The sequence below is a fragment of the Polypterus senegalus genome, chromosome 10, assembly GCF_016835505.1.
Source record: "Polypterus senegalus isolate Bchr_013 chromosome 10, ASM1683550v1, whole genome shotgun sequence".
Taxonomy (NCBI): domain Eukaryota; kingdom Metazoa; phylum Chordata; class Cladistia; order Polypteriformes; family Polypteridae; genus Polypterus; species Polypterus senegalus.
The window spans coordinates 92,000,543-92,024,629 of record NC_053163.1 but is presented as its reverse complement, the minus strand read 5'-3'; the positions used below and the strand labels follow the sequence as shown (position 1 = coordinate 92,024,629).

Here is a 24,087-nt window from a genome sequence, read left to right as displayed (position 1 = left end):
GCAATATTTGTACTTTTAAGAAAGGGGCTAATATTATTGGCAGGTAGCACAGAGGTTAAGGTTTTGGACCTAGGACTTCAGACCGCTAGGTTGTAGGTTCAAATCCTGGTTCTGACATTATGTGACCATTAGCAAATCACTTCACCTTCCTGTGTTCTGGAAAAACAAAAGAAATGTAACCAATAATATCTAAAATGTTGTAAGTCCTGCGGTGGGCTGGCACCCTGCCCAGGATTGGTTCCTGCCTTGTGCCCTGTGTTGGCTGGGATTGGCTCCAGCAGACCCCCCGTGACCCTGTGTTTGTATTCAGCGGGATGGAAAATGGATGGATGGATGGAAGTTGTAAGTCGGCTTAAATAAAGGTACCTGTCAAATAATAAAAAAAAGTCACTGGAACAGTTTACTCTGAAACATGCTATATACACAATTGTCCAAGAGTAATACATTCCTGCACCGAGATCAATTCCTGCACTTCCCTGTTATTTGATTTTAGTTGACGAGTCATCCAAAAGCAAATATTTAAAAGGAAAACTACCCTTTTGAATTGAAACAATTATTCATAGAAATAATGTGAAATTTGAATATATGTTATCTCTCTATTATAAAAAAAAAAAAAATCTTGGAAGGGAGACTAGGGAGATGAGACGTGATCTTCTTGGAAGACAATTTGACGTCCCGCAAGAGACACTTTAACGTCACACAAGACAAGGCATTGAGACAACATTTAAAACAAGTTCACGGACATCCAACCTAGCAGTTGTTGGAATGCTTTTGGTAGACACACTTCATGTGCTCCCAGCTCTTAAAACAACAACAAGCAGAACATGCAGCTCGCCAGCAGATGATCCGACTGCTACACCTTAGCATGCGTTCAGCCAACCAACTCCCCCATTTCACAACACGAGCAACAGGGACGCGAAGTGGCAAAAGGACAGCTGCTGTGAAGGCTTTTAAATGATCAACGCACAGCCCAACAAGCAGAATACGCAGCTTGTCAGCAGCAGCAGCAACAAGCCAGCAGATGATACCATGAATAGCATGCATTCAGCCGCCCCTCCCCCCAACACGAGCAACGTTATATGGCCTGTGAAAAAGAGATTTAACCACGCCTGGGGCTGGAAATAAAGGACAAGTACAGTTTACTTTTTTACAAAAGTTTTAAAGTAAAAGTGAAAATAATGCATATGTAACAATTCCCATGAAAATAACCTCTTTAAATTGTATATCCGGTAAACCAAACCCGGGGGTGGGCTAGCAAAGCGAGCAGGGGGCAGAGCCCCCTAGTTATTAAATATTTATAATTTTTTTCTTTTTAACATCAGTAACCAATCTTTTTTTTTTCTGTGATTTTCATCTGTTGTATGCGATCCTTCTTTAAAGTCAGTTAATGCAAATGTATATATGAAGAGTTTTAGTAAGCAGTCGGGTAGGAAATCAAAATAAGCAGATGTACACATAAATGTAAATGATTTCTGAGGGCGGGGTGGTTCAAAATCTATAGATGCGAAAGTATATTACAAAGGAGTAGCTCACTGAGGACCCGTTAAGTGTACACTGATGCTGTTAGTCAAGGGGTGTTTCTAGGATTTGCAGGTATTCAGTCTAGGATACCTTTTGACTGTCCTGAGAAGTCTTCATGTATATAAAAATGAAGAGATTTTTGGTAGGATACCTTTGAGCTTTTGCATACATTTATATAATGGTGTGACATTGATCAGGGGCTATATTGTACTGAATGGACAAAAATATCACAGGCTTACCATGTATATAATAAATGAAAAGATCAGGCAATTAAGCCTCTGAAATCCCTACTCCCTTCTCAACGCCATGGTGTCACTAGAAGCTTGTCATGGATTAGAGGATACCATTTCAGCCTCTGTTTCTCTCTCTCCTTCCCTTTTTATTTCTGGAACAGCAACATCTATTGTCACAGCCACAGAGCCTGGCATTATCACTAGAGCTCTATAGTGTGTTCACTAACCATTTAGTTTGCCATTTTCCTTGAGCTATGTCAAACTTTCTCCCTACATTTCAGACCTCACTTACACATACTAAACACGATCAGATCTCTCATTTCCTGTCCAGCATACCGCCTCCTCTTCAGTCACCTGTCCATCCTATTGTTTAATGCTGCTGTCCAGCCTGTCAGTCACTTCTGCGTCATCTGTTGTTTGCATAAAGCACACTCCTAGAAGCAGCGCTGAGTATGTACATTAACATAAAATTAATAAACACAAGTTAGCTATTTTTTTTCTGTTAACGTCACCAAATTTCAATCAAAATCAAAGACTTTTTGAGATTCTAAGCTATTGAAGTGTCCAGTTGGTCGTGGCAGATGAGTTGTTACCCCTAAATACTGATATATTAAAATGTCCTTTCTTAGTGGATACCTACTGACCTAGCTGTACCATCTTTCCAAATTTCAGCATTTTAACTAAATGGGAAATATTGTTTTTGTGATGACCGAGCAAGTCATTCAATCAAACGAGTTTATGTATATAGTTGTTTTGTAAGTAATGTAAAAGTTACTTTTAAAAGTAAATGTTCCCCACACTCCTCAGGAGACAGACTCCAACTTATCTATCTATCTTCATGCGTATTTTTGGATTCAGAGCAGCCAACAACAACAACATTTATATAGCACATTTTCATACTAATAATGTAGCTCACAGTGCTTTACGTGATGAAAGAGAAAAAAGACAAAGTAAGAATTAAAAAAAAGATAAAACTCATTAACATACAATAAAAGTAAGGTCCGATGGCCAGGGAGGACAGAAAAAAAAAAAACAACTCCAGACAGCTGGAGAAAAAATAAAATCTGCAGGGGTTCCAGACCATGAGACCACTCAGCCCCCTCTGGGCATTCTACCTAACAAACGATCCGTCCTCATTGTTTTAGGGTTCTCATGGAAGGACTTGATGATGATGGTCATGTGGACTTCTGGCCTTTAATCCATCAATGTAGGAACATCATGGTGCTTTGATTAGGTGGACAATAATGAGGACAATTAACTAGTTGTTGTGCAGTTCAATGAAATCGCAAAGTTTTGCCAAAGGAGAACTCAATAACTGGACTTGCACATCTAAATGGGGATATTTAAGAAACAAGGTTTCTGCCCTAACCCGGTTACTCGCCTTTTCCCAGTTTTGTGTGCACATGTAATTGAACTCATTAATGGGCTAGTTTTAACTTTGTTGTTGTACTCTCCAATTGCATATTTAGTTTTATATCAGTTAACTGGCAGGCTTTTCTCTTGATTATGTGTTATTGTGTTTCAATTTCATTCTTTTAACTTCTCATGTTTCTGCTGTGTTTCTAATCTGTTGTTAGTCTTAATGTTGTACAGCACTTTGGTCAACTTTTAGATGTTTTCAATGTGCTACATAAATAAAAAAAAACTTTTTGATATTAACTTAAACAGAAGCGTACATTAAATTTAAAATCAGTGTTTATTCAATTAAACTATGTAATATTTGCATATTTACATTTTTATATAGAGACATGGCTTCACTCGATCTATTGCAGAACAATCACAAAAACTGTCCGACATACAAGAAATTTCATGTTGGGTTTATACAAGGTTTGTATGCTAATTTGCAATTTATATAGGGATGTCAACAATTTGTTTGCTGAAACAAGAAAATATTATGGGACATAATTGCTTTGCTACTTTCTGAATTGTATAAAATGAAAGTATGCATACAATGTTAGATATCAGCATTTTGAGAATAGGATTTTTAATTAATTATACAATATTAATGCAAGGATCAGTTGAAAGTTTTTATTTATACGGAAACTGCTACTAAACTTAATAACAATGAGCTAAGTTTGCCACATATGTTCTAATATATTATTAAAAGGCTCAAATCAACACATATAAAAATAAATCTCACTTTATAATTCAAAGTTCCATTAAGATTTAAAATTTAAAAACATATGCTTATCTCCTTTTATAATTTTTGCTGTTACTTGATAATTTGACTGACACCTTTATCGAAAGCAACTTATAACATTTGAAATAAAATTGTTTACATTTCTTCAGTGTTTCCAATTGGACCAAAGGCAGGTGTAGCAATTGGCAGCAATAACAGTATTTGATCCCACAACCTTGGGGTCTGAAGTCTAAAGCCTTAACCACTATGCCTTCCTATTTATATGCAGGGTGGTCCAGATCTAATTATGCAGATCCAGATCGTCTGGATGACTTTCACTTATGCAGGGACGATTCCACTTTGGCGCGAAGATGATTCTTCATGTCATAAGTTCGCACACTTCTCGATGGTCCGGGATTTTTTGGGTGATTTTCTATGTAATAAACTTAATTATTAAGTTACAGTGATCCCTCGCTATATCACGCTTCAACTTTCGCGGCTTCACTCTATCGCGATTTTTTTTCTCATACACGCTTACGTCACTACGCATGTGCTTTCTGAGAACTTTTATCTAAGCCCTATGATGGCTCCTAAACGTGCTGCTTTTTCTAAGCCTTCTGACAATAAAACTAAGTGCCGGAGGAAGATGCTTACTATCCAGGAGAAGGTGAAAATCTTGGATATGATTAAAGATGGCAATACCCTACAAAAGCCTCATCGCGCATATGAAAAGACAGCGCCAGCAACTGCATATCAAGATGTTCTTCAGCCGCGCACCCAGACACCCACTGCCTACTCTTAGTACTTCTTCGCTGAAGACAACAACGCACCTGCTGAAGATACTGCACCACCTCTGAAGATTCTCCTACTGAGGTCGTGCCTTCATAGGTTAGTGGTTTTGTGTAATTAAATGTACAGTAAAATAATCTACTATATAAAAGCGTTTGGGATTGTTCTTCCGTCCCGTGAGTGCAAAGCGTAGCGGTATTCTGCTTATTACAGACTTACTACTTGCAGCTTGAGGTACGAAGCAACACGATGTGAGCAGAGTTCTGGTGCTCTCATCGTTCCCTTGCTTTTGTGCACGATGCGCTGGAAAAATAGACAAAATTATGTCTCTGGAAATAATTCATGTTGATGGAGTACAAATGCCTCACCGCGTAGTAAACATCAGGGGAGATGGTGCTTGCTTATTCTCATCTATAGCTTATTTAGTGCATGAAACTCAGTCTTTAGCGGTACAGATTCGGGCTGACATTGTACGACTTTGGACAGGCACTTGAGGGGATAAAAAAAAACTTTCGGGAGATGTTATGAATGGGCACTTTGATGTTCTCATTTCCTACACTTACACGCCTGATGTACACATGGAGCGCACAAAAATTGAGGATAAAAGTCGGTCGCCTTAAAAGGCGTGTGCGCCTAGTAATATGATATTTGTAACGTCTAATATGTCTTATTTTCTCTTATTTTGTCTAATATATTGGGTAATACGAGTGTAATGGTGACTAAAGGGTGTTATTTCATGTCTAGATGGCTCTAATAATGTTAAAAAACGTATTTAGAAGGTCGTAAACAGGTTTTCTATACTCTAACTGCGAAAATATTCCGATATATAAATAAAGAATCCTACTTTGCGAAAATTCATTTATCACGGTAGAGTCTGGAACAGATTAACCGTGATAACCGAGGGTTCACTGTATAGCGTAATAAAAATTGCATAATTAGATCTGGACCACCCTATACTGCATGACTTACTTACAGATATATTCTGCTGTATTTTTCAAGATCTAAGCCATGATATAAAAATCAATTCATTCATTTTCTAACCCCACTCACCCAGTTCAAAGTTGTTGGTCAAAATCGTGGCAGAATATAGCACAAGACAGTAACAGTTTAGTAAAGCACACATCCAAAATTATTAATTCTAGACCAATTTACAGCATTACCATAACTTGCATCATTTTGATATTTAATAGATTGCAGAGACAATCTGTCATCATATACTGTATAAAGTATCATCACAAATTTAGTTGACTGGCTAACAATGTGGTCAATTTTCTCAGGGGCTTGTCTTCAAAAGTTAAACCTGAAATCACAAAGCAATTGTAGACTCAAACCTTGTTCAGGTTTACTGTGTGACCTATCCATAGCAAAAACAACAATTCTGCTTTACCTTTTGTAGGTTTATGTATCCACATGTTTACATCCATGTAATTTTTCTTCTGTGTCGATTAGCCTAATCCTTTGGTTTGCATTTGTTTCTACTTCAGTAAAAGCCTTGTGACATACTCTAGTAAGGATTCTACACAAAAATAATTTAAGCCACACAAAATGCTTTTGCACTTTTTGCCAAAAATAAAATTAAATACAACACTAAATGAAAGCTGCTATACAAAATAACTAATAAACAACATTCCTTAAACTTTTAAAAGCAACTAGCAAGAAAACGAAGATGCTCAGCAACAGACCTAAATTTCAAATAAATGGTTATGCTGAAGGTCTTATTTTTTTACCTTTCTGTCTAGATATTCTATGCATGGCTATTACAAACAAATACATAAAATGTATATTTATGTAGTTTTTAAAAATGCAGGTTATGTCTAGTTTTTTTTTAACAACATATCTGATTATACAAGTTGTCGTTAAATGTGGTTTAGTAGCCTAGATCCAACATTATATACTTTATATTACTATAACCAGAAGGTAAGGAACTCACCGATGCACCTTCTTTTAACCTGTTTCACACAGCTTCAAACGATGTGTATGCCAGCCTATGACATTTGTTCTATTTTTGATTAAACGTAGTTTAGTCTGAAATTAATCGTATTATATAATTAGATTCTTTTAATTCCTCTTCTTTATGCCTGAGTCACCAAAGCCAAATCCCTGTGTTTGAGTTGCATCAGCAATCACAAAAACGGTTGGAAGGATTTGCAGCTGACGACCACTTTTTCAAATCATTTCGTGCTCGCCGCTGCCCAGATTTATGACAAACGTATACAGCAAATCTCTGCTCAGGAGAAAATTATGCGGCGCGCAGAGCCGGCTGTCAACTGCCACCTCAAAACATCATCATCACGTACAGTAAACGTAATCTTCCACAATAAAATGCAGTCAATTTCACTAACTCCATTTTCCATTTGTGGGTTTTATGAATCCGTTGACAATCACAGCAACAGCTAAAAAAGTTAAAAAGACGTTTTTATGGTCGACAAAAACTTTTGGGCCGCTTTCCGGCATTTCTAACAACAAATGCAACGCCTCCTATCCAACTATTCGCTGCCTCGACACATAAACATGTTGGTCTATTTTTAAAAAATATCTCGTTGTTTTACTGAAAATGTGTACATCAGTTTTATTGCGAACACACACGTAGCAACTTGTTTTCCCATTTTTTTCTTTAAAAATGCTAAAGTCTTACCCAACTGCGTCCGTGGGCACTTCATAGACGTTGCACCTTCCGCCATTTTCAGCTGACTGTGCGCCAGGGCGGAATCTCGGCAACGCGCTTTGCGCGAACCCGGCAGAGAAGTGCGCAATGGGGAAGGAGGCGGACGGAGGGCGGGGAGAGTGGCGCGCCACCTTTAGACAGAGGGGGAAGTGTGGTGTTAAAGTTGGCAAATTCTAATGCAACATTTCATATGATTTATTTATTATTACATCCACTATTTTGTATAATCTTCCGCCAAACCTGCACACACTGAATTTTTTTTTGTTGTTCTTACTTCTTATAGCTAGGCTTTCGTGTTCTTCACGCGAGACATGGAAATATAGGCGGTTTTGATAGGACACTTAATTACAGAATACCGACTATCTGCTCCACGGTAAAGTAAATACGTGTTCACTGTGAAAACGATAAAAGATGGATAGCTGAAACAACAGCCTTGCTACCAATCTAGGTTTTCTGCATATTCAAATATACGGGAGGTTTGTTTATATTTGCATAGCCAGCAGGTAAGACGTATGAAATAGATCCAAGTAAAAAATGCTGTAATTACAAAGCAGTTTGGTGATGTTTTGAGAGAATGAAAGGCCTAATTAACAATACATTTGTGTGACTAAAGAATGGCCGCGTCAACTCCAGGGTGCACCAGGGGTCATTTGAGAAAAGTGTATTTGCTGATTTTTACTGAACTATTTCTCCATTTATTATCAAACCAGCATCATCCTGCCACACTGAGGGAAAAGTCATGAATCAGTCTTGGATGGGATACCAGACCATTACAGTTGTTATTCGGTCATGCTGCTGACAATTACACTGACATAAATAGGTTTGGGCTATGAAAGTAAAACTACGGTTGTTAAAGAAATAGTCACACAGACACTGGGAAATCATTCTGGATTTACACAAATACTGTTCTGGCCATGGCTTCACTCCAAGACTAAAGACATGAGGCAGTAATCCTGGGCCACTCTATGATTCTTGTATGTAACTACCCAAACCTATCAGTAATAGAATTTTGTGTAAGCTATATGAGTTCTTATTGGGTAGTTTTCCCATTCCCTGTCCACATACCCCAAAGATTATGCCATGCCCTTGACTTGAGAGTTGGACATAATTTGCTTGAGTGTTCTTCAAAACACTCCTGCATGAAATATAAATGTTTTGAGCATGTGTTAACATGTAACTAGTTCCCAAATACTTGCTATTAATTTGAAATGTAATTGCCCTAGTTAGTTTGATATGAGTGGGTGGTCATTTTTTGTAGCAACCCCTATAGTGGTTTGCTCCTGTCGTGTGGTGTAGCCTAAGGTATGGACTTTTGCATCCTATGATCATGGCATTGAAAGACTTTGTGTGATGGATGGGTAGCTCTCTGTCAGTTTCATGGTGGTAATCAGAGCCTGAACTTGCTTTAGTTTGGCTGCAAGCAGAGTTATTTTGAAGTTTTCATTTTTCTTTTGGGGCCTATGTTGTCCTTCCATACGGTCCAACAGACAGTCAGTCAGTCATCCTCCAACCCACTATATCCTAACACAGGGTCACGGGGGTCTGCTGGAGCCAATCAAAGCCAACACAGGGCGCAAGGCAGGAACAAATCCCGGGAAGGGTGCCAGCCCACCACAGTCCAACAGACATGTTATTAAATTATGCCACATACTGGTATGAGTTCCTTCTTTTTGGTAGTTGCTGATGAGGTTTTGTCTCTCTGTGTCACTGTCTAAAAATAAGTAGGTATAGGAAATCAATAGATGATTACCATTAGTCTGGTGATAATGCCATTTGGAACTTAGTTTGATTTGCAGTATGTGTTCTTTGTGAAGTTTGCCTATTCTACCTACTGTTGCTTGTTCTCAACATAGTTGATTTGCAGCTCTTAATGAATGCTTGATTATATCCATCCATCCATCCTCTTCCCCTTATCCGAGGCCAGGTCGCAGGGGCAGCAGCTTGAGCAGGGATGCCCAGACTTCCCTCTCCCTGGCCACTTCTTCTATCTCTTCCAGGGGAATCCCGAGGCGTTCCCAGGCCAGCCGGGAGACATAGTCCCTCCAGCATGTCCTGGGTCTTCCCCGGGGCCTTCTCCCGGTTGGGGTTGGATGTGCCTGGAACACCTCGCCAGGGAGGCATCCAGGAGGCATCCTGATCAGATAGATGCCCGAGTCACCTCATCTGACTTCTCTCGATGTGGAGGAGCAGCGGCTCTACTCTGAGCCCCTCCCGGATGACTGAGCTTCTCACCCTATCTTTAAGGGAAAGCCCAGACACCCTGCGGGGGAAACTCATTTCAGCCACTTGTATTCGTGATCTCGTTCTTTCGGTCACTACCCATAGCTCATGACCATAGGTGATGGTAGGAACGTAGATTGACTGGTAAATTGAGAGCTTTACCTTACAGCTCAGCTCCTTTTTCACCATGACAGACCGATGCAGAGCCCGCATCACTGCGGACGCCGCAACAATCCGCCTGTCGATCTCATGCTCCATTCTTCCCTCACTCGTGAACAAGACCCCAAAATACTTGAACTCCTTGAATGGCAAGCGCCTGGTGGCCAGGCCTGCACCCATGGGGCTCAGCCAGGCACAGCCCGAAGAGACAACGTGGGTCCCCCTTCCCATGGGCTTACCACCTGTAGGAGGGGCCAAGGAGGTCAGGTGCAGTGTGAGTTGGGTGGTTGCCGAAGGCGGGGACCCTGGCAGTCCGATCTTCAGCTACAGAAGCTGGCTCTTGGGACATGGAATGTCACCTCTCTGAAGGGGAAGGAGCCTGAGCTAGTGCGCAAGGTCGAGAGGTTCCGGCTAGATATAGTCGGGCTCACCTCTACGCACAGCTTGGACTCTGGAACCAATCTCCTTGAGATGGGCTGGACTCTCTGCTTCATTATATTAAAGTGTATATTGTAATAACATGGAATCCTTTCCCAGGAGGACCCCTGGCTTACATCCATTACTGCAAGATCCTACATAGGACTTTCTGATAAGAAAATGGTTGACACAATTCTATAATCAAAGTGACAGCACTACACAATGACAAAATATCAAAGAAACAAAGTGTATCCATCTATAGATATAGAGTTGTAGATCCAGTTCATTTGCATGGTTAAGAGAGAAGACATTTCTGCTAGGAAAAAGATTGCGTGGGGAAAGGAAAAAAATTATAGGATAGCATTTAAGTAAAACTCAAATATCAACCTTTAGCTATAGAAAAGCAGCAGTTCACATTGATAATTATTTAGCCATACTCATGTATTTATCTGCTTTGGAAGGCACTTGCTGTTGTTGTAGATATGACTGAAAAGGGTGTAGGCAATGCTTAACCTGCCCATTATTTGCTCACTCAGTTTGCATGTTGTACTTGTGTAAAGGAGGAAGACAGTCAGATGAATGAAAGAGATGGCCTTTTATTCTTTTATAATTAGATGCCTGTTTGTGTCAGCTGCAGATGAAGAGACTGTGTTTCTACAGCGACAGTGGAGAGCTAGAGTGGGACTCCTGAGAAAACACTGAGGCCTTGTGAGCATTCCCTCAGTGTTTTTATTAAGGCTGTAGATGTTTTTTTAACCCTAATCTTGTCTAGAGCTGTAAAAGAGTGTGATGTACTAGAATTACTGAGGCAAATATGAATTCCCAAACCTTCTTAGATGAACCTTCTCTTTTTCTTGCAGAGTATAGGATCCACATGCTGCTAGTAGCGAAGTCTTTGGCCAATAAATCACAAGTTTCCCAGTTCAATTCCCTGCACCAATTCACTGTCTGGTCATCTGCCTGTCTCTAGAGCTCCCTGTTATCAAAATATGTAAAGAGCAGGTTTATAATTGACTTTGCTAGAACATTTAACATTTATATAAATACAATGTTATCACTAACCTATGATTTTATCATTATTAATATTGACAATATATATGAAGAAAACTATATACTAAGAATTCTTCTTTTTTTGCCTGCTCGCATTAGGGGTTGCCACAGCAGATCATCTTGTTTCATATCTTCCTGTCCTCTACATCTTGCTCTGTCACACCCATCACCTGCATGTCCTCTCTCACCACATCCATAAACTTCCTCTTAGGCCTTTCTCTTTTCCTCTTGCCTGGCAGCTGTAGTATAATAATAATAATAATAATAATAATTAATTCTTTATATTGCACTTTTCTACAAAAATGTTACAAAAGTGCTTCAAGGCAAGGCAAGGGGATAAAAACGTGGAATTGCAGAAGTGCGGGATAGTACCACCATTAGGTAAAAGTAACATTACATACAGTTTTAAGATTCTTTTAAAAACTGCTATTGTTATCATCGTAGTCCTAAGAGTAACCAGCTAGGCGCTATTCAACAATCTAAACTGCCCAGTAGAAGTGTACCTAAAAATCATAACCCTAAGATAGGGTGGAGCCAAGCCAGGAAAAACATTTAAAACCACTGAAGGAATTTTAAAATCGACCCTAGGTGAAACAGACTAACAGGGAAGTTTTTTTAGAAGGGGAGAAATGTGGTCTCTAATTCTACTGAGGGTAAGGATTCTAGCATTGGCATTCTGGACCCCTGAGTGGTATAATAGTGAACTTGGGAAAACTGACATAAAGGGCATTATAATAATCTAGCCAACTAGACACAAGGAACACAAAGGCATAAACGAGTGGCATGCTGTCAGCCATAGTAGTAAAACTGCATACTTTATAGAAATGTTGTGTTAATGGAATACAAATACATTGCTAATATGATGGTTAAAGCCAAAGTTCCATTCAAAGATGACTTATAGATTCTTGGTTGTGGTTTTTACATCCAGAGAGAATGTATCAAAATAAGCATTTATGTTTTGCCTCTGGGCCTTATTGCCAGCTATAACAAACTCATTCTTATTAGTGTTTCAATGTCAAATGATTTTGGACACCTAGCCTTTAATGGCAAGAATATAGTCAAACATAAAGTTAAGTAAGTGATTACCAGACATCATGAACCAACATACAGTAATTGAGGGTCATCAGTTTCAGAAAATTTTGAATTATATCAATTTATGAATAATGACAGCTAATAGTAGCATATATAGATTAAATAATGATCCTGTAGACACCGCCTAATGTTTAGTCATATCGCTGTCCAATGCAACAAAATATTCACAACTGCAAAATTATGTCCTGATTCTTAAAATGACAGGACTAGAGAGACCAACAAAGTGTGTCCATTCAAGTAAAATATTGTGACAATAGTTTCAAAAGCTGCTGTGAGGACTGCAATGACTACAGGTACTTATGCATTCTTTTCCAAACAAGACAAAACTTCTTCCTGGAGGGGTTGCCTGTCCAAATCAGTGTTTTTAAATACACATTGAGTAAAAGGAGGCAGTGTAGTCTAGTGGCTAAGTTGCTGAATTGTAAACAACAAGGTTTCTCGTTTAATGCTCACTTATTCACTGTGCATCACTCATATGATTAAAATCTATCAATTAATGACATTTAGCTTTTGTCATTTGCGTGGAACTTTTGGTTAAAACATTCTTTTAATCAGCAATGTAAGGGAGGCTTATGATTCAGCAGCAAGTATTTTTTCCAAAGTCATGCTTTTTGGTCTGATTAACGCTATTTTTAATAACAATTCAAGTTTTCAGTGGAGGCTGATATTCAAAACTGAAACTAAAGTTCAGATGAATTGTTGCTTATTGTATTTCTTGGAAATTAACAGGAAGAATGGCCACTCAATTAACCATAGCACAACTGATAATATTAGCTTTAAATATTAAATTGAAGGTGTCTGCAATAGAATGAAACTTGGCATACACATAGAGGAAAAGAGTGTGTTCAGAGTAATTTTTTGCTGAGACTATGCACAAAAACACCTTGCTGTCTTGCTAACAATGTTGCACAGCTTCTAGTTACCAGCTAAGAATTGGTGTATTATTAGTATCAGGGCAGGAAAAAAAGCACAATTCATTTGCGAATAGGAGGCCATTTGTTTGATTCCACTCTTTGTCCTGTGGATATTCCTGGAGTGGGGACTCTGAACTGGTTAGTTGCTTTAACATTTGCTGCATGCTATCAATAAAACATCTTCCTGCTGACCATATTATATTTGCCTGATAGCTTTATGTAAGATAGCCTACAAGATTAGGATATAGAGCAATAGTATATATACATTTGTTTGCATTTGGAGTATAGACAAGTTAAATTAATTGCTCTCAGGATTGTAGCACACAGGGAGTTGGGGTGGGTTTTGAACCAGCAACCTTGTGATTTTTAATTCCAGTTTTCAGGTAATACACTACATTGTTAATGTACATGAACTTTCCTTTACCTAAAGATGAGGGAACAAATCTGCCATAAATCCAATGAGCAAAAATATCCTTTGTTCTTACTGACCCCCCAAAAAATTTGGAGGTTAAGGCACAGGTCTGCATGCCACAGCTAAAGCTCCACAAACACCAGCTTTGTTTTTTGCTGTTGCTTCGTAAACTTGGTAAACTTGGTTGCTTTTTCTTATGATATAGTGCATATGCCATATGTATAGAAAGTAAATCAGCCAAAATTGGCATTGTCTCTGTTCTTGACATGTTTCTGTTACTAAACCTATTTCTCCTGAGTGCAGCATTAGCTGCTAAAATTTAATGACGCATAATTAAGTATAAGGGGTAATCCAAAGCGAGTGCTGAACTTGAAGGAGGATTATTCTCACTGGTGAGCCTCATAGATGTTTGGTTGAGCTGGCTTACAGCAATACGATAGGCGTGACATCATAAGGTATATTAATCTTTTTTTTAAATATAGCAAAATGCGAGCAGCAGTCAATGGCATTTTAAATCACATCACATTTCTGGACCAGCCTTTTACATTGGGTTTTAAGCCCAGCAGCAGCCTAGGGCAAGTACAAATCCTAGTTGTAACAACATCTCAATTAAGTAGCCACACATACACCCACCCATCCTTGTTTAGACTGGGCTACTTACAGTGGTCGATTAAAGGTACGTGCATGTGTTGGGAATTTAGAAGGATAGAGGAGTTAATCACAGAAAATCCATACAGACATGTATTTGTGGAGCTGCAGTGGCACCCAGGTCTCTGGAATTCAGAGTCAACATCACTTAACCACAGTACCACAATACCACACACTTTATAAAGTTACAGGATTATTTAACTACACTTATAATCTAAATTGTATTACGATTGTGCCACACAAAAATTATTTCTTTTGTTCTAGGTGAAAATATTCCTCTAATAAAAATTGAATAGTTAATATCACTGCAGTTTTTTCTACAAATTAACAAATCAGTGTTGTACTTTGTTATATAAAAAAGTCAGTCCTCAAAAAGTCAATGCAAATTCAGTATATGTTTTAACACCTCCACCTTTGGCAAAACAGTTTGTTGAAGCCATAGAAAATAGCCTCAAAGAAGACGACAGCATTGCCAAAAATAGCACTTTTTGATGACACAGTACTGTATATGTAACACCATCTCAAGGTTCACTTTGACAAGGTTTGCATTCTCTTAGCCTCTTGATGAAATGATTGATGAAGCAGCAAATCTTGATCTCCCAGTGTTTTCTTTGTCTTTTCTGCCTATAGAGTATTATATGTAAAATTGCACTGGCCTTGCTTTTTTCAGTGTACTGTTTCTGTGAATTACCTTTTCTATGCCAATCAGTAATTTCTGTGTTTTTCTGAGTGCAAGGCAACATGGTAAAGCAGTAGGCGTGTTGACTCACATCTTTTCTGAGGTGCCTTCTGTTTCAGGCTTATACACTCTTGCTTTTTTGTATTTTCTTTTTAATTTTCCTGATGCATGCTAGTGGAACTTGTATTTTTATTTGCTCTTAGCAAACAGTGATATATTGATAATGAGTATGAAAAATGTATTTCTGCATGTGCAGGGTACCAGAGATTAATTTAAGTTGCATTCAAGAGAAGAACCAGGAAATATGTCTTTATTAAAACCTTAGAAACTCATAAAAAAATTACTAAACCATTCATGTCAAGCTGAGACCCTGGTAATGTTTATAAACTTGCTAGCTAATTAGCCAGCCATATGAGCTTAATGGAGTAAGTGATCATTTTCTTTCATAAAAGCCTGCTCTTTATGCTGTTTGGAGACATTGCATGTATCAATTTAGATTAAGATCAATGTTTTTATGGTGATGCAGTGGCTAGTGCTGCTGCCTCATAGATTTGGAATCCTGTATTCCAATCCCAAGCCTGCTCACTTCTTGTGAGGGGTTTGCATGGTCGCTGCATGTGCATGGGTTTTGCGTCAGGTACTCTGATTTACCTCCCTCATCCAAAAATTGCATGCCATATTAATTTATTACTCTGAACTACCCTAGTAGATTTGTGTGTGGGTGTGTGTATGGGTAAGCCTTGCAAATGGATAAGCACCCTTACCAACTTTGGTTCCCACTCTGTGACCTTGACATGGATAGGTAGAGGAATAACAAAAAGATGGGGCACTGTTTCTTTTTCATTGGCAGATGTCCAACATAAAAGCAATTGACAACAGTATAAAGATTTTAAAAGTATATTTTTCCTTTTTTCCTTGCAACTAGATATTTTCTAGATTTGTGTTTCTCCATACTTGGAGATAGAAATACATATTATGTGAAAGAGACTGAATGAAAAATCGTCTTAAATAAAGGAAAATCCAGTAGCAATAAAAATGAGTGGCACTGCCAGTCCTGTAATTTTAAACTGAAGAGTTGTTATGGTGCATAAATCTGTTCATCGTTAATGGGGTATCTATGGATACTGCCTTGCTCTTGTGTTAATTTGTCTGCCTCACTCTTAAAATTCAGTTGCAGTTAACAGTAAGCGAGTGAGTACTTAATGCAGCCTAGATTCAAAAAACTGATCACTGATTCTCTCTCTCTTCATTTTATCTGTTTAAAAGAAATTGCTCTAAAGACTAGATTTTAAGACAAATTAAGTAATCCAGGATACTGAGAAATAGCCATCTTAATAGGCCAGCTACAACTGCCAGTATCATGTCATTACTGTAACTTCATAGTAATTTGACATAGTTGCTTTGTGGTTAACTTTCCCTAGAAGAAAGGTTACATAGAGGTTGCATTGATCTGGAATACCAGTACATCCCCTGTGAAAATGACTGCAATGCACCAGATCCAGTTGTCACCCTCAACACCCCCACCCCCTGTACTGTTTCTTTCTCATTCATTTTTCATGTGAAACAAGATAATAATTAGCAAAGCAGAGGGATCAGTTACCTCTGGCCTGAAATATTCAAGAGGCATGCATGTTACAGAAAATGTGTTTAACAGAAGGGCAGGTTGGAAATTGTTAGATAGACAGAGGGAGAGAGTGATTGTGAAAATCACAATAATTAAAAGAAGTATATAAATGTATAGATTAGGTTAAATGGCAACTGTAAATTGGTTCCAGTATGAATACATGTGTAGGTAGTCCCCTCAATGGACAGTTCTATGTCCAGGGCTATATTAAATTATTTACATTCATGAACTGTAGTAGATTAAAAAAAAAAAAAATTAAATAAGTTTATATGGGTTATGTCTTGTGAAAGTGTATTCTGTGAATGGAGCTATATCAAACAAAGTTTGGTTTAATTGGCTGAACCAAACACTTGAGAAACTCTCCTTTCAATCAACTGCTTTAATCAAATATGTACTTACAGTATCTATTTTCTAATGATCCTTTACTCTAACTCACCTTCTGACTAAACTCAGCAAACTGTAGATTTGAAAGAAAGGGTATAAGAATGAGTTCCATCATTAAACATCTAATGTGTTATAGTAAACAAAATAATCTGATTTTACATTTATTGACCCTAAAATACCAGACTGAAATAAACAGAAGGATAATGAATAATGCAAAAGCAGAGCAAGGATGTGAAAGTAAGTTGTTGTTTAACAAGTAGATTAGCGAGATGGGGAAACAACTGAAAATGTGTGAGTCAGAGATGAGACAGGCAAAAGTGTAGTGCAGACAAATATGAACACCATGATGAAACAGAATGAGAGCTAGAGAGGAAGGAAACAGTGAAGAGGGGAAATTAAATGCTTCAAGAGATGGAAACAATGATGAGAGAAAATACATGTTCCCAAATGAAATGTAAGGAAAAAGCAAAACAGCAAACCTATGCTGAACAGAGTATAAATGTATATATCCCAGACTCCACTGTATCTGTTCAAAATCACTTATTCAGGTCAGGGCCTTGAATTCAGTTGAATTGTGTCTGTGTCAATCAATCAATCAATCAACATTTATTTATATAGCACATATTCATACAAAAAAATGTAGCTCAAAGTGCTTTACAAAATGAATAGAAAAATAGAAGACACAATAAAAAATAAACTTAAGTCAACATTAATTAACATTGAATAAGTAAGGTCCGATGGCCAGGGTGGACAGAAAAAACAAAAAAAAACTCTGGAACTCTGGAGAAAAAAAATAAAATCTGTAGGGGTTCCAGACCACGAGACCACCCAGTCCCCTCCGGGCAATCTACCTAACATAAATCAAACAGTCCTCTTTGTATTTAGGGTTCTCATGGAAGGACCTGATGATGATGGTCACGTAGACTTCTGGCTTTCAGTCCATCAATGCTGGTGCATCATGATGCTTTGAGTAGGTGGTGGTGGCGCAGGCCGCCACCACAAAGAAACCGGAAAAAGAAACAGAACAGAGAGTTGGGGTCAGTACGGATTTTAGAGCCACTATGAATAGTTATTGTGATGAATTGAACATACAGAGTATCAGCATTAAGTTAAAGTGAAGTTATGAGAAGGCCATGTTAAAGTAATGTGTTTTCAGCAGTTTTTTAAAGTGCTCCCATGTATTTGCCTGGCGAATTCCTATTGGCAGGCTATTCCAGATTTTAGGTGCATAACAGCAGAAGGCCGCCTCACCACTTCTTTTAAGTTTAGCTTTTGGAATTATAAGGAGACACTCATTTGAAGATCTGAGGTTACGATTTGGAATATAACATGTTAGGCATTCCGATATATAAGATGGAGCGCGATTATTTAAGGCTTTATAAACCATAAGCAGTATTTTAAAGTCAACCCTGAATGACACAGGCAACCAGTGTAGTGACATCAAAACTGGAGAAATGTGTTCGGATTTTCTTTTCCCAGTTAGGATTCTAGCAGCTGCATTCTGCACTCGTTGCAAGTGATTTATGTCTTTTTTGGGTAGTCCTGAGAGGAGTGCGTTACAGTAATCTAGTCTACTGAAAACAAAAGCGTGAATTAATTTCTCAGCATCTTTCAATGATAAAAGAGGTCTAACTTTTGCTATGTTTCTTAAGTGAAAAAATGCTGTCCTAGTGGTCTGATGAATATGCAATTTAAAATTCAGATTACAGTCAACAGTTACCCCTAAGTTTTTTACTTCCGTCTTAACTTTTAATCCTAGTGCATCAAGTTTATTTCTGATAACCTCATTGTATCCATTATTGCCAATTACTAAGATTTCAGTTTTCTCTTTATTTAACTTGAGAAAGTTACTATTCATCCATTCTGAGATACAAGTCAGACATTGTGTTAGTGAATCAAGAGAGTCGGGATCATCAGGTGCTATTGATAAGTACAGCTGTGTGTCATCAGCATAGCTGTGGTAGCTCACGTTGTAAACTGAGATAATCTGACCTAACGGAAGCATGTAGATTGAGAAGTCTGTGTGAGACTTTTCTTCAGCTACTGCCTGCATATGAGTGAGTGTGGGTATGTTTTTGTGTGTGAGTGAATGTGTTCTGTAATGGTCCCCTAATTTAACATAACCACATTCTCCAACTTAATCCAATTCAATACTATGAGGAGAAGCAGCTGGTGCCTTTCCTTACAGTAAAGGGCTCAAGGCAGTGGCTAATTTTGGATAGGATGCCAGTGCATTGCAGAGCCCTTTTAAACAGCAAATTTAGAAAATTCAACATTTAAAATGAATGTCTTTAGGATATATAAGAAAAGCTTAAGTAGCCAGAGAAGAAAACAGTGGTAATATAGGGATAATATGGCAACTCCACACAGATGGTGACAGAATATAGAATTCAAAACAGGTTCCTGGACTTAAGAGGCAGATGTAGTAATCTACTGCTATTTTAGCAAATGAAAAATGAAGTATGTTAGAAAATATGTTTTTGATCAAATATATAAACAAGCTTTGACTGAATGTAATAAATGCATTGTATGTGTAAAGAAGGGTATCTTGAGTTCAGTGGCAGTTTACAAAATACAGAGCTTTAAGATGTTTAAAGAGTTTATCAGCCAATAAAAAAAAACCTCCAATAAAACACAGAAGACAAATATAGAAGAGATGAAAAAAAGTGATAGAATTTAGACAAAATGGTCAAATTTCCTGGGATTTTTAGGGTTCCCAAATGATGAGTGCAGGGCAGACAGCCTGTCTGACTGTGTATTCATCCATATTAAGGAGCCCCGTCCTCAAAGTCAGCAAAATGTATGAGGCCATTCTTGGCATGCCCTGAAGTGAAAGCAGCTAAAGCCTGTACAATTCTGCATTTATATCAGAAAGACAGAAGGCAGTTACCAACAGGAAGGATATGAGGCCTTCTAGGCATTATCTATTTAAAGAAACACATCACATTTGTGTGTGTGTGCACTGGTTGGCAGCTTCTGTTTGATTAATTTTAGCTAAATGCCCAAAAGGACAGTGGGAAAAAACTCAGTCTAGAATGTGGCTATGAGCTAAAAATGTGTTTGCACCAGTGAGGTAAACTATATTGATGAAACACTATTAACCATGTCTGTAGCAGACTAATAATTGACATCTGTCTGGATTTTGTCCCAGAGTTTCCTTGCACAATTCAAAGGGACACAGTTAGGCTGTAGGCTGAGTGGTTACACTAAATTGGATGGATGTGGGTGTCTGCATGCTCTGTGAGAGACTGATGTTATCATGTCTTCATTGGCATAGGTGTCAAGACTAATTTCATCTTTTTGTATAAACATCAAAGATTGAGTATATATTCTGTGAGTTAGGTAGTGCCACAGAGTCAATAGAGGCTCTGATTGGGGCTCTTAAGAGACTGACTGAGCGAGGAGTCTGAGTGTCTGGGCTTGTGAATGTCCTGGAAAAAAACCAAGATCCAGACCTTTAATGACCTCTAGCAGTGTGTCAGTTTGTGGAGAGAATGTCGACCTCATTGAGATGCTAACTTATCTTGGCAGTGACATTTACATCTCTGGTAACTCTTCCTATGAAGTTAATAGATGGATTGGGAGGGCTTGGGGTGTCATGAGGTTGTTAGAATGTGTGAGTGAGACTCCCAATATCTCTGCAAAAGGACGAAGGTCCAAGTCTTTAGAGTCCTGGTGCTTCCTGTTTTGCTATATGGCTGCGAGACATGGACGCTATCTAGTGACCTGAGACAAAGACCGTCCTTCGATAATGTGTCTCTACAGAGAATCCTTGGGTACTGCCGGTTTGACTTTGTGGTGAACAAGCAGTTGCTCACAGAGTCCTGAATGAGGCATCTTACCTGCATTGTGAGGGAGTGTCAGTTATAGCAGTACGGCCACGTGATGTGATTCCCCGAGGGTGATCTGGCACACAGAGTCCTTATTGTTGACGACCTGAGCAGCTGAACCAGGCCAAGGGGACACCCACATGACACCTGGCTGAGGCAAATAGATGGTCATTTCCGGAGGGTGGGACTGGTCCATGTGTCTGCCTGGGGTTTGGCAACTGGGATCCCGAGCTGTTTTCGGTGTGTGGTGGTTGCAACGCTGTACCAGTGCATGCTCCCCAACCTGACCTGAGCTAGAGATTGCTTTTGAAGGGCAAAAACAGAGTAGTAAGGATATAAGACAAGAAATGTTGGCCTACAAACCAAAATAACAAGTCCGATAGCATTTGATAACTGCAAAATGAAAGTGAAGCTTAATCACATACAACACCTCAGAAAAAATACAAAACCTTTAAATAAATTATAGAGACTCAGAACTTCATAATATTAGATTCTTTAAGTTGAATGCAATGGCCGGAACAGTCAGACAGTGATCAGTGGCTAAGTGCCAAAATAAGGCAAAACTTTATTTGTACTGATTTGTTTTTTATTGGGGGACAGACAGCCCTTATGGGTGAGACTGGGAACTGAACAATATAGTCTTGGTTCTAATGCAAAGTTATTTTTGAACCAGATTTGAATAAATTTGAACAATACTTGAAGAACGTAAGGATGTAATACACAAGAAATAAACAATGTACCATTTGGTCAAAAAATAGGAACAAAAGGAACAAATGAAATCATTCTAAAAACATGGGCAAAAAAACAAAAACATTTTAAAACTGAGGATAGAAAAAAATTTATCTGTTTTGACTGAAGATAACTAAAATGCAAGTTCTTCTAGGCACTTTGTGAATAAAGGTCTCAGGGAAATGGATGACCTTTATTTAATTCCTTTATAAAGTTCCTCCTTTATTTTTATAAAGTTCAGATGCTGTTTAATACATGTGATCATCTTTTATTCCATGATCATCATGAGGTTATGCATCAAAACAGTGTGCATCACTTGCCTGCACAGTATGCTAATGCCAAAATGGCGGAGTAATGAACACAAACACACAAAATGAAAAAGAAAAAAACAAAACTAAAAAAAAACCCAAAATAATTCCTAAAATATAAACACATTTTAATAAAAATATTAGTAACCTGAAAATAAATTGATTAAATATTGTTTTTCTAGGTTGAAAAGGTTGATAGTAACAGCCAGAGAAAGAGGAAGGGGTGAAGAGAAGATATGAGATACTTAAAGAAATGCAAACATTTAGCCCAAATGAAGTGTATTAAAAACCAAAAAAGCCCAAAAATCACAAGAAGCTGACAAAGAAATGGCAAGAGTTCATTTCTGTAAGTGCAATAGCTGAAATGCCAACATCATATTTAATTAAATCAGCCAATAAGTGAAGGCCAAATAATTATTGTTGTCAGGCAATGATAAACAAAAGGCATGATCAGCATAATGAGCAAAGAGAAAAAATAAAAACAAAACAAAAACAAATATATGTGTATGGCCAACTATTAGAACAGTAGGTGGAAAAGTATGAATTGTCACGATTCAGAAAATATTCTGAAACTCTAACTTCAGTGAAAACCAACATCAAATTATCTAGCCCTAGGAAAAATATGTTGTTCAAAAGCTAAGATGAAGGTTTACACCATAGTTCCTTACCCAAAGCAATTGAAGCATACAGTAGCTTTATTTGTTGTTTGCTTTTTTTTCAAATGTTGGGACACTATGTGTAACATGCCACCATCTTCAGGGTGATGCCATGGGTAATGCCCAAGTAATGTCACAGGTAACAAGCACAGGACTGGGAACGAGCATTATTATTAACAACAGGGCAATGCCTGACAAAAGGTGATCCAAAATAGCAATGCCCACAAATAAAATAAAGCAAATAGTGACAATCTATGTATAGGGATATTTTACTTTTAATCTTTTAAACTGATATAGGTTATATACAAACACTATTGTAAAGACTGCATCAGTGCCTTGTCATTGTTTTCCCTTTATTTTTTGTGTTTTTTTTTCCCTGTTGTGCTTTTTTTCAATTTGTTTTGTGTTTTGTTTTAACCTCCAACTTCTGGAAAAGGACCTTCTGTAAGTGTAGCTAGGAGTCAGTCATCTATTTGATTTTCATATTATTTAATATTGATTGTTTGAGATACTCAGACTAAAGAAAAGCATGCCATTTCATCTACCAATTACTTTAAAAATCCGATCAGCCACCTTCTGTGAATATTTTACATGTTACATTGTGTCCATGTAGATTTTTCTGATGAGGTTCAAACTTCCTTTGTTAATGCAGTTTATTGGGGGACATTAAGATGCTGGACAATACATAAGAATAAATATCTATTTGCTAACTGTAGGACTCTAAACTAAGCAGTTTAAGGTTGTAATCCCACTTATGGGTCACAAGGAATTTACCTTAACTAGGGCTTCACATTCAGTCCAGGCTGCCCAATTTTGAGTTGTCGGCTAACTTAATGTTGACATACTTGGGATGAAGACTCAAGAGCTGTAAAGCAACAACATTAACCTTTGTGTCTGAACACATGACCTGTGAACATTTTGTTGTTCTGCAAATTACAGCAGATTTTGATATTTTTACTATGAAGTCACCTCTGTCTATTATAATAAAAAAATCCTGGGACAAGACGAGCCTTTTTAGCCTGGGATGAGACGTGACTTTTTCAGGGAGATACTTTCACATCCGGCGAGACGAGACTTTGTGCCAAGAGATTTAACCACGCCCAGGGCTAGAAATAAAAAACAAAGAGTAGATGACAAAGTAGAACGTCATGAACAATTCAAAAACGTTGGTGCGATACACATGCAGAGGAGGTTAGAGATAATGACAGTACTAAAATTTGATGGTAAAGATCGCATTAGCGCAAACAAATCAGAAATTATTACTCAGTGAAATAAAGGAACAGTGAAAAGAGATCAAATATATTGTTCAGATTTAAACTTTAAGTTGGAGACTTGTAGATCATCTAATTCGTGTTGTCATCAGGGAAAAGTAGTGTTTCTTCCCAATGAAGAGGCGTATCCGCGAGAATTAAAAGATTTGTTATTTGGTGAAAGTGAAATCCACATACGCGAGCAGCAGAGACGCAGAGAGCGGCAGAGGCTGTGTGGGTTGTCAAGTGAAGCGAGCAGGGAGCGAAGCCCCCTAGCATTTCTATATATATAAAATCCAACTTCTGTCAGTCCACTTTTCATGAGAGAACTACGTAACGGATTTAGATCAGGTTTTTTCTATAATTTGCTTGAACATTCTGGTTGATT

The 24,087-nt window shown here is 38.0% G+C and overlaps 1 protein-coding gene across 8 annotated transcripts in view; it reads right to left on the bottom strand.

Moving 5' to 3' along the window:
- map7d3 (MAP7 domain containing 3) overlaps window positions 1–7,396 on the bottom strand; it is a 155,817-nt gene extending 148,421 nt beyond the window's left edge. For all 8 annotated transcript variants that reach the window (XM_039766188.1, XM_039766189.1, XM_039766192.1 and 5 more), the window contains exon 1: window positions 7,298–7,396. In XM_039766188.1, the coding sequence (XP_039622122.1) occupies window positions 7,298–7,343 (46 nt within the window). In that variant the 5' untranslated portion in view covers window positions 7,344–7,396. The remainder of the gene's footprint in view (window positions 1–7,297) is intronic.
- Window positions 7,397–24,087: the final 16,691 nt, after the last annotated feature.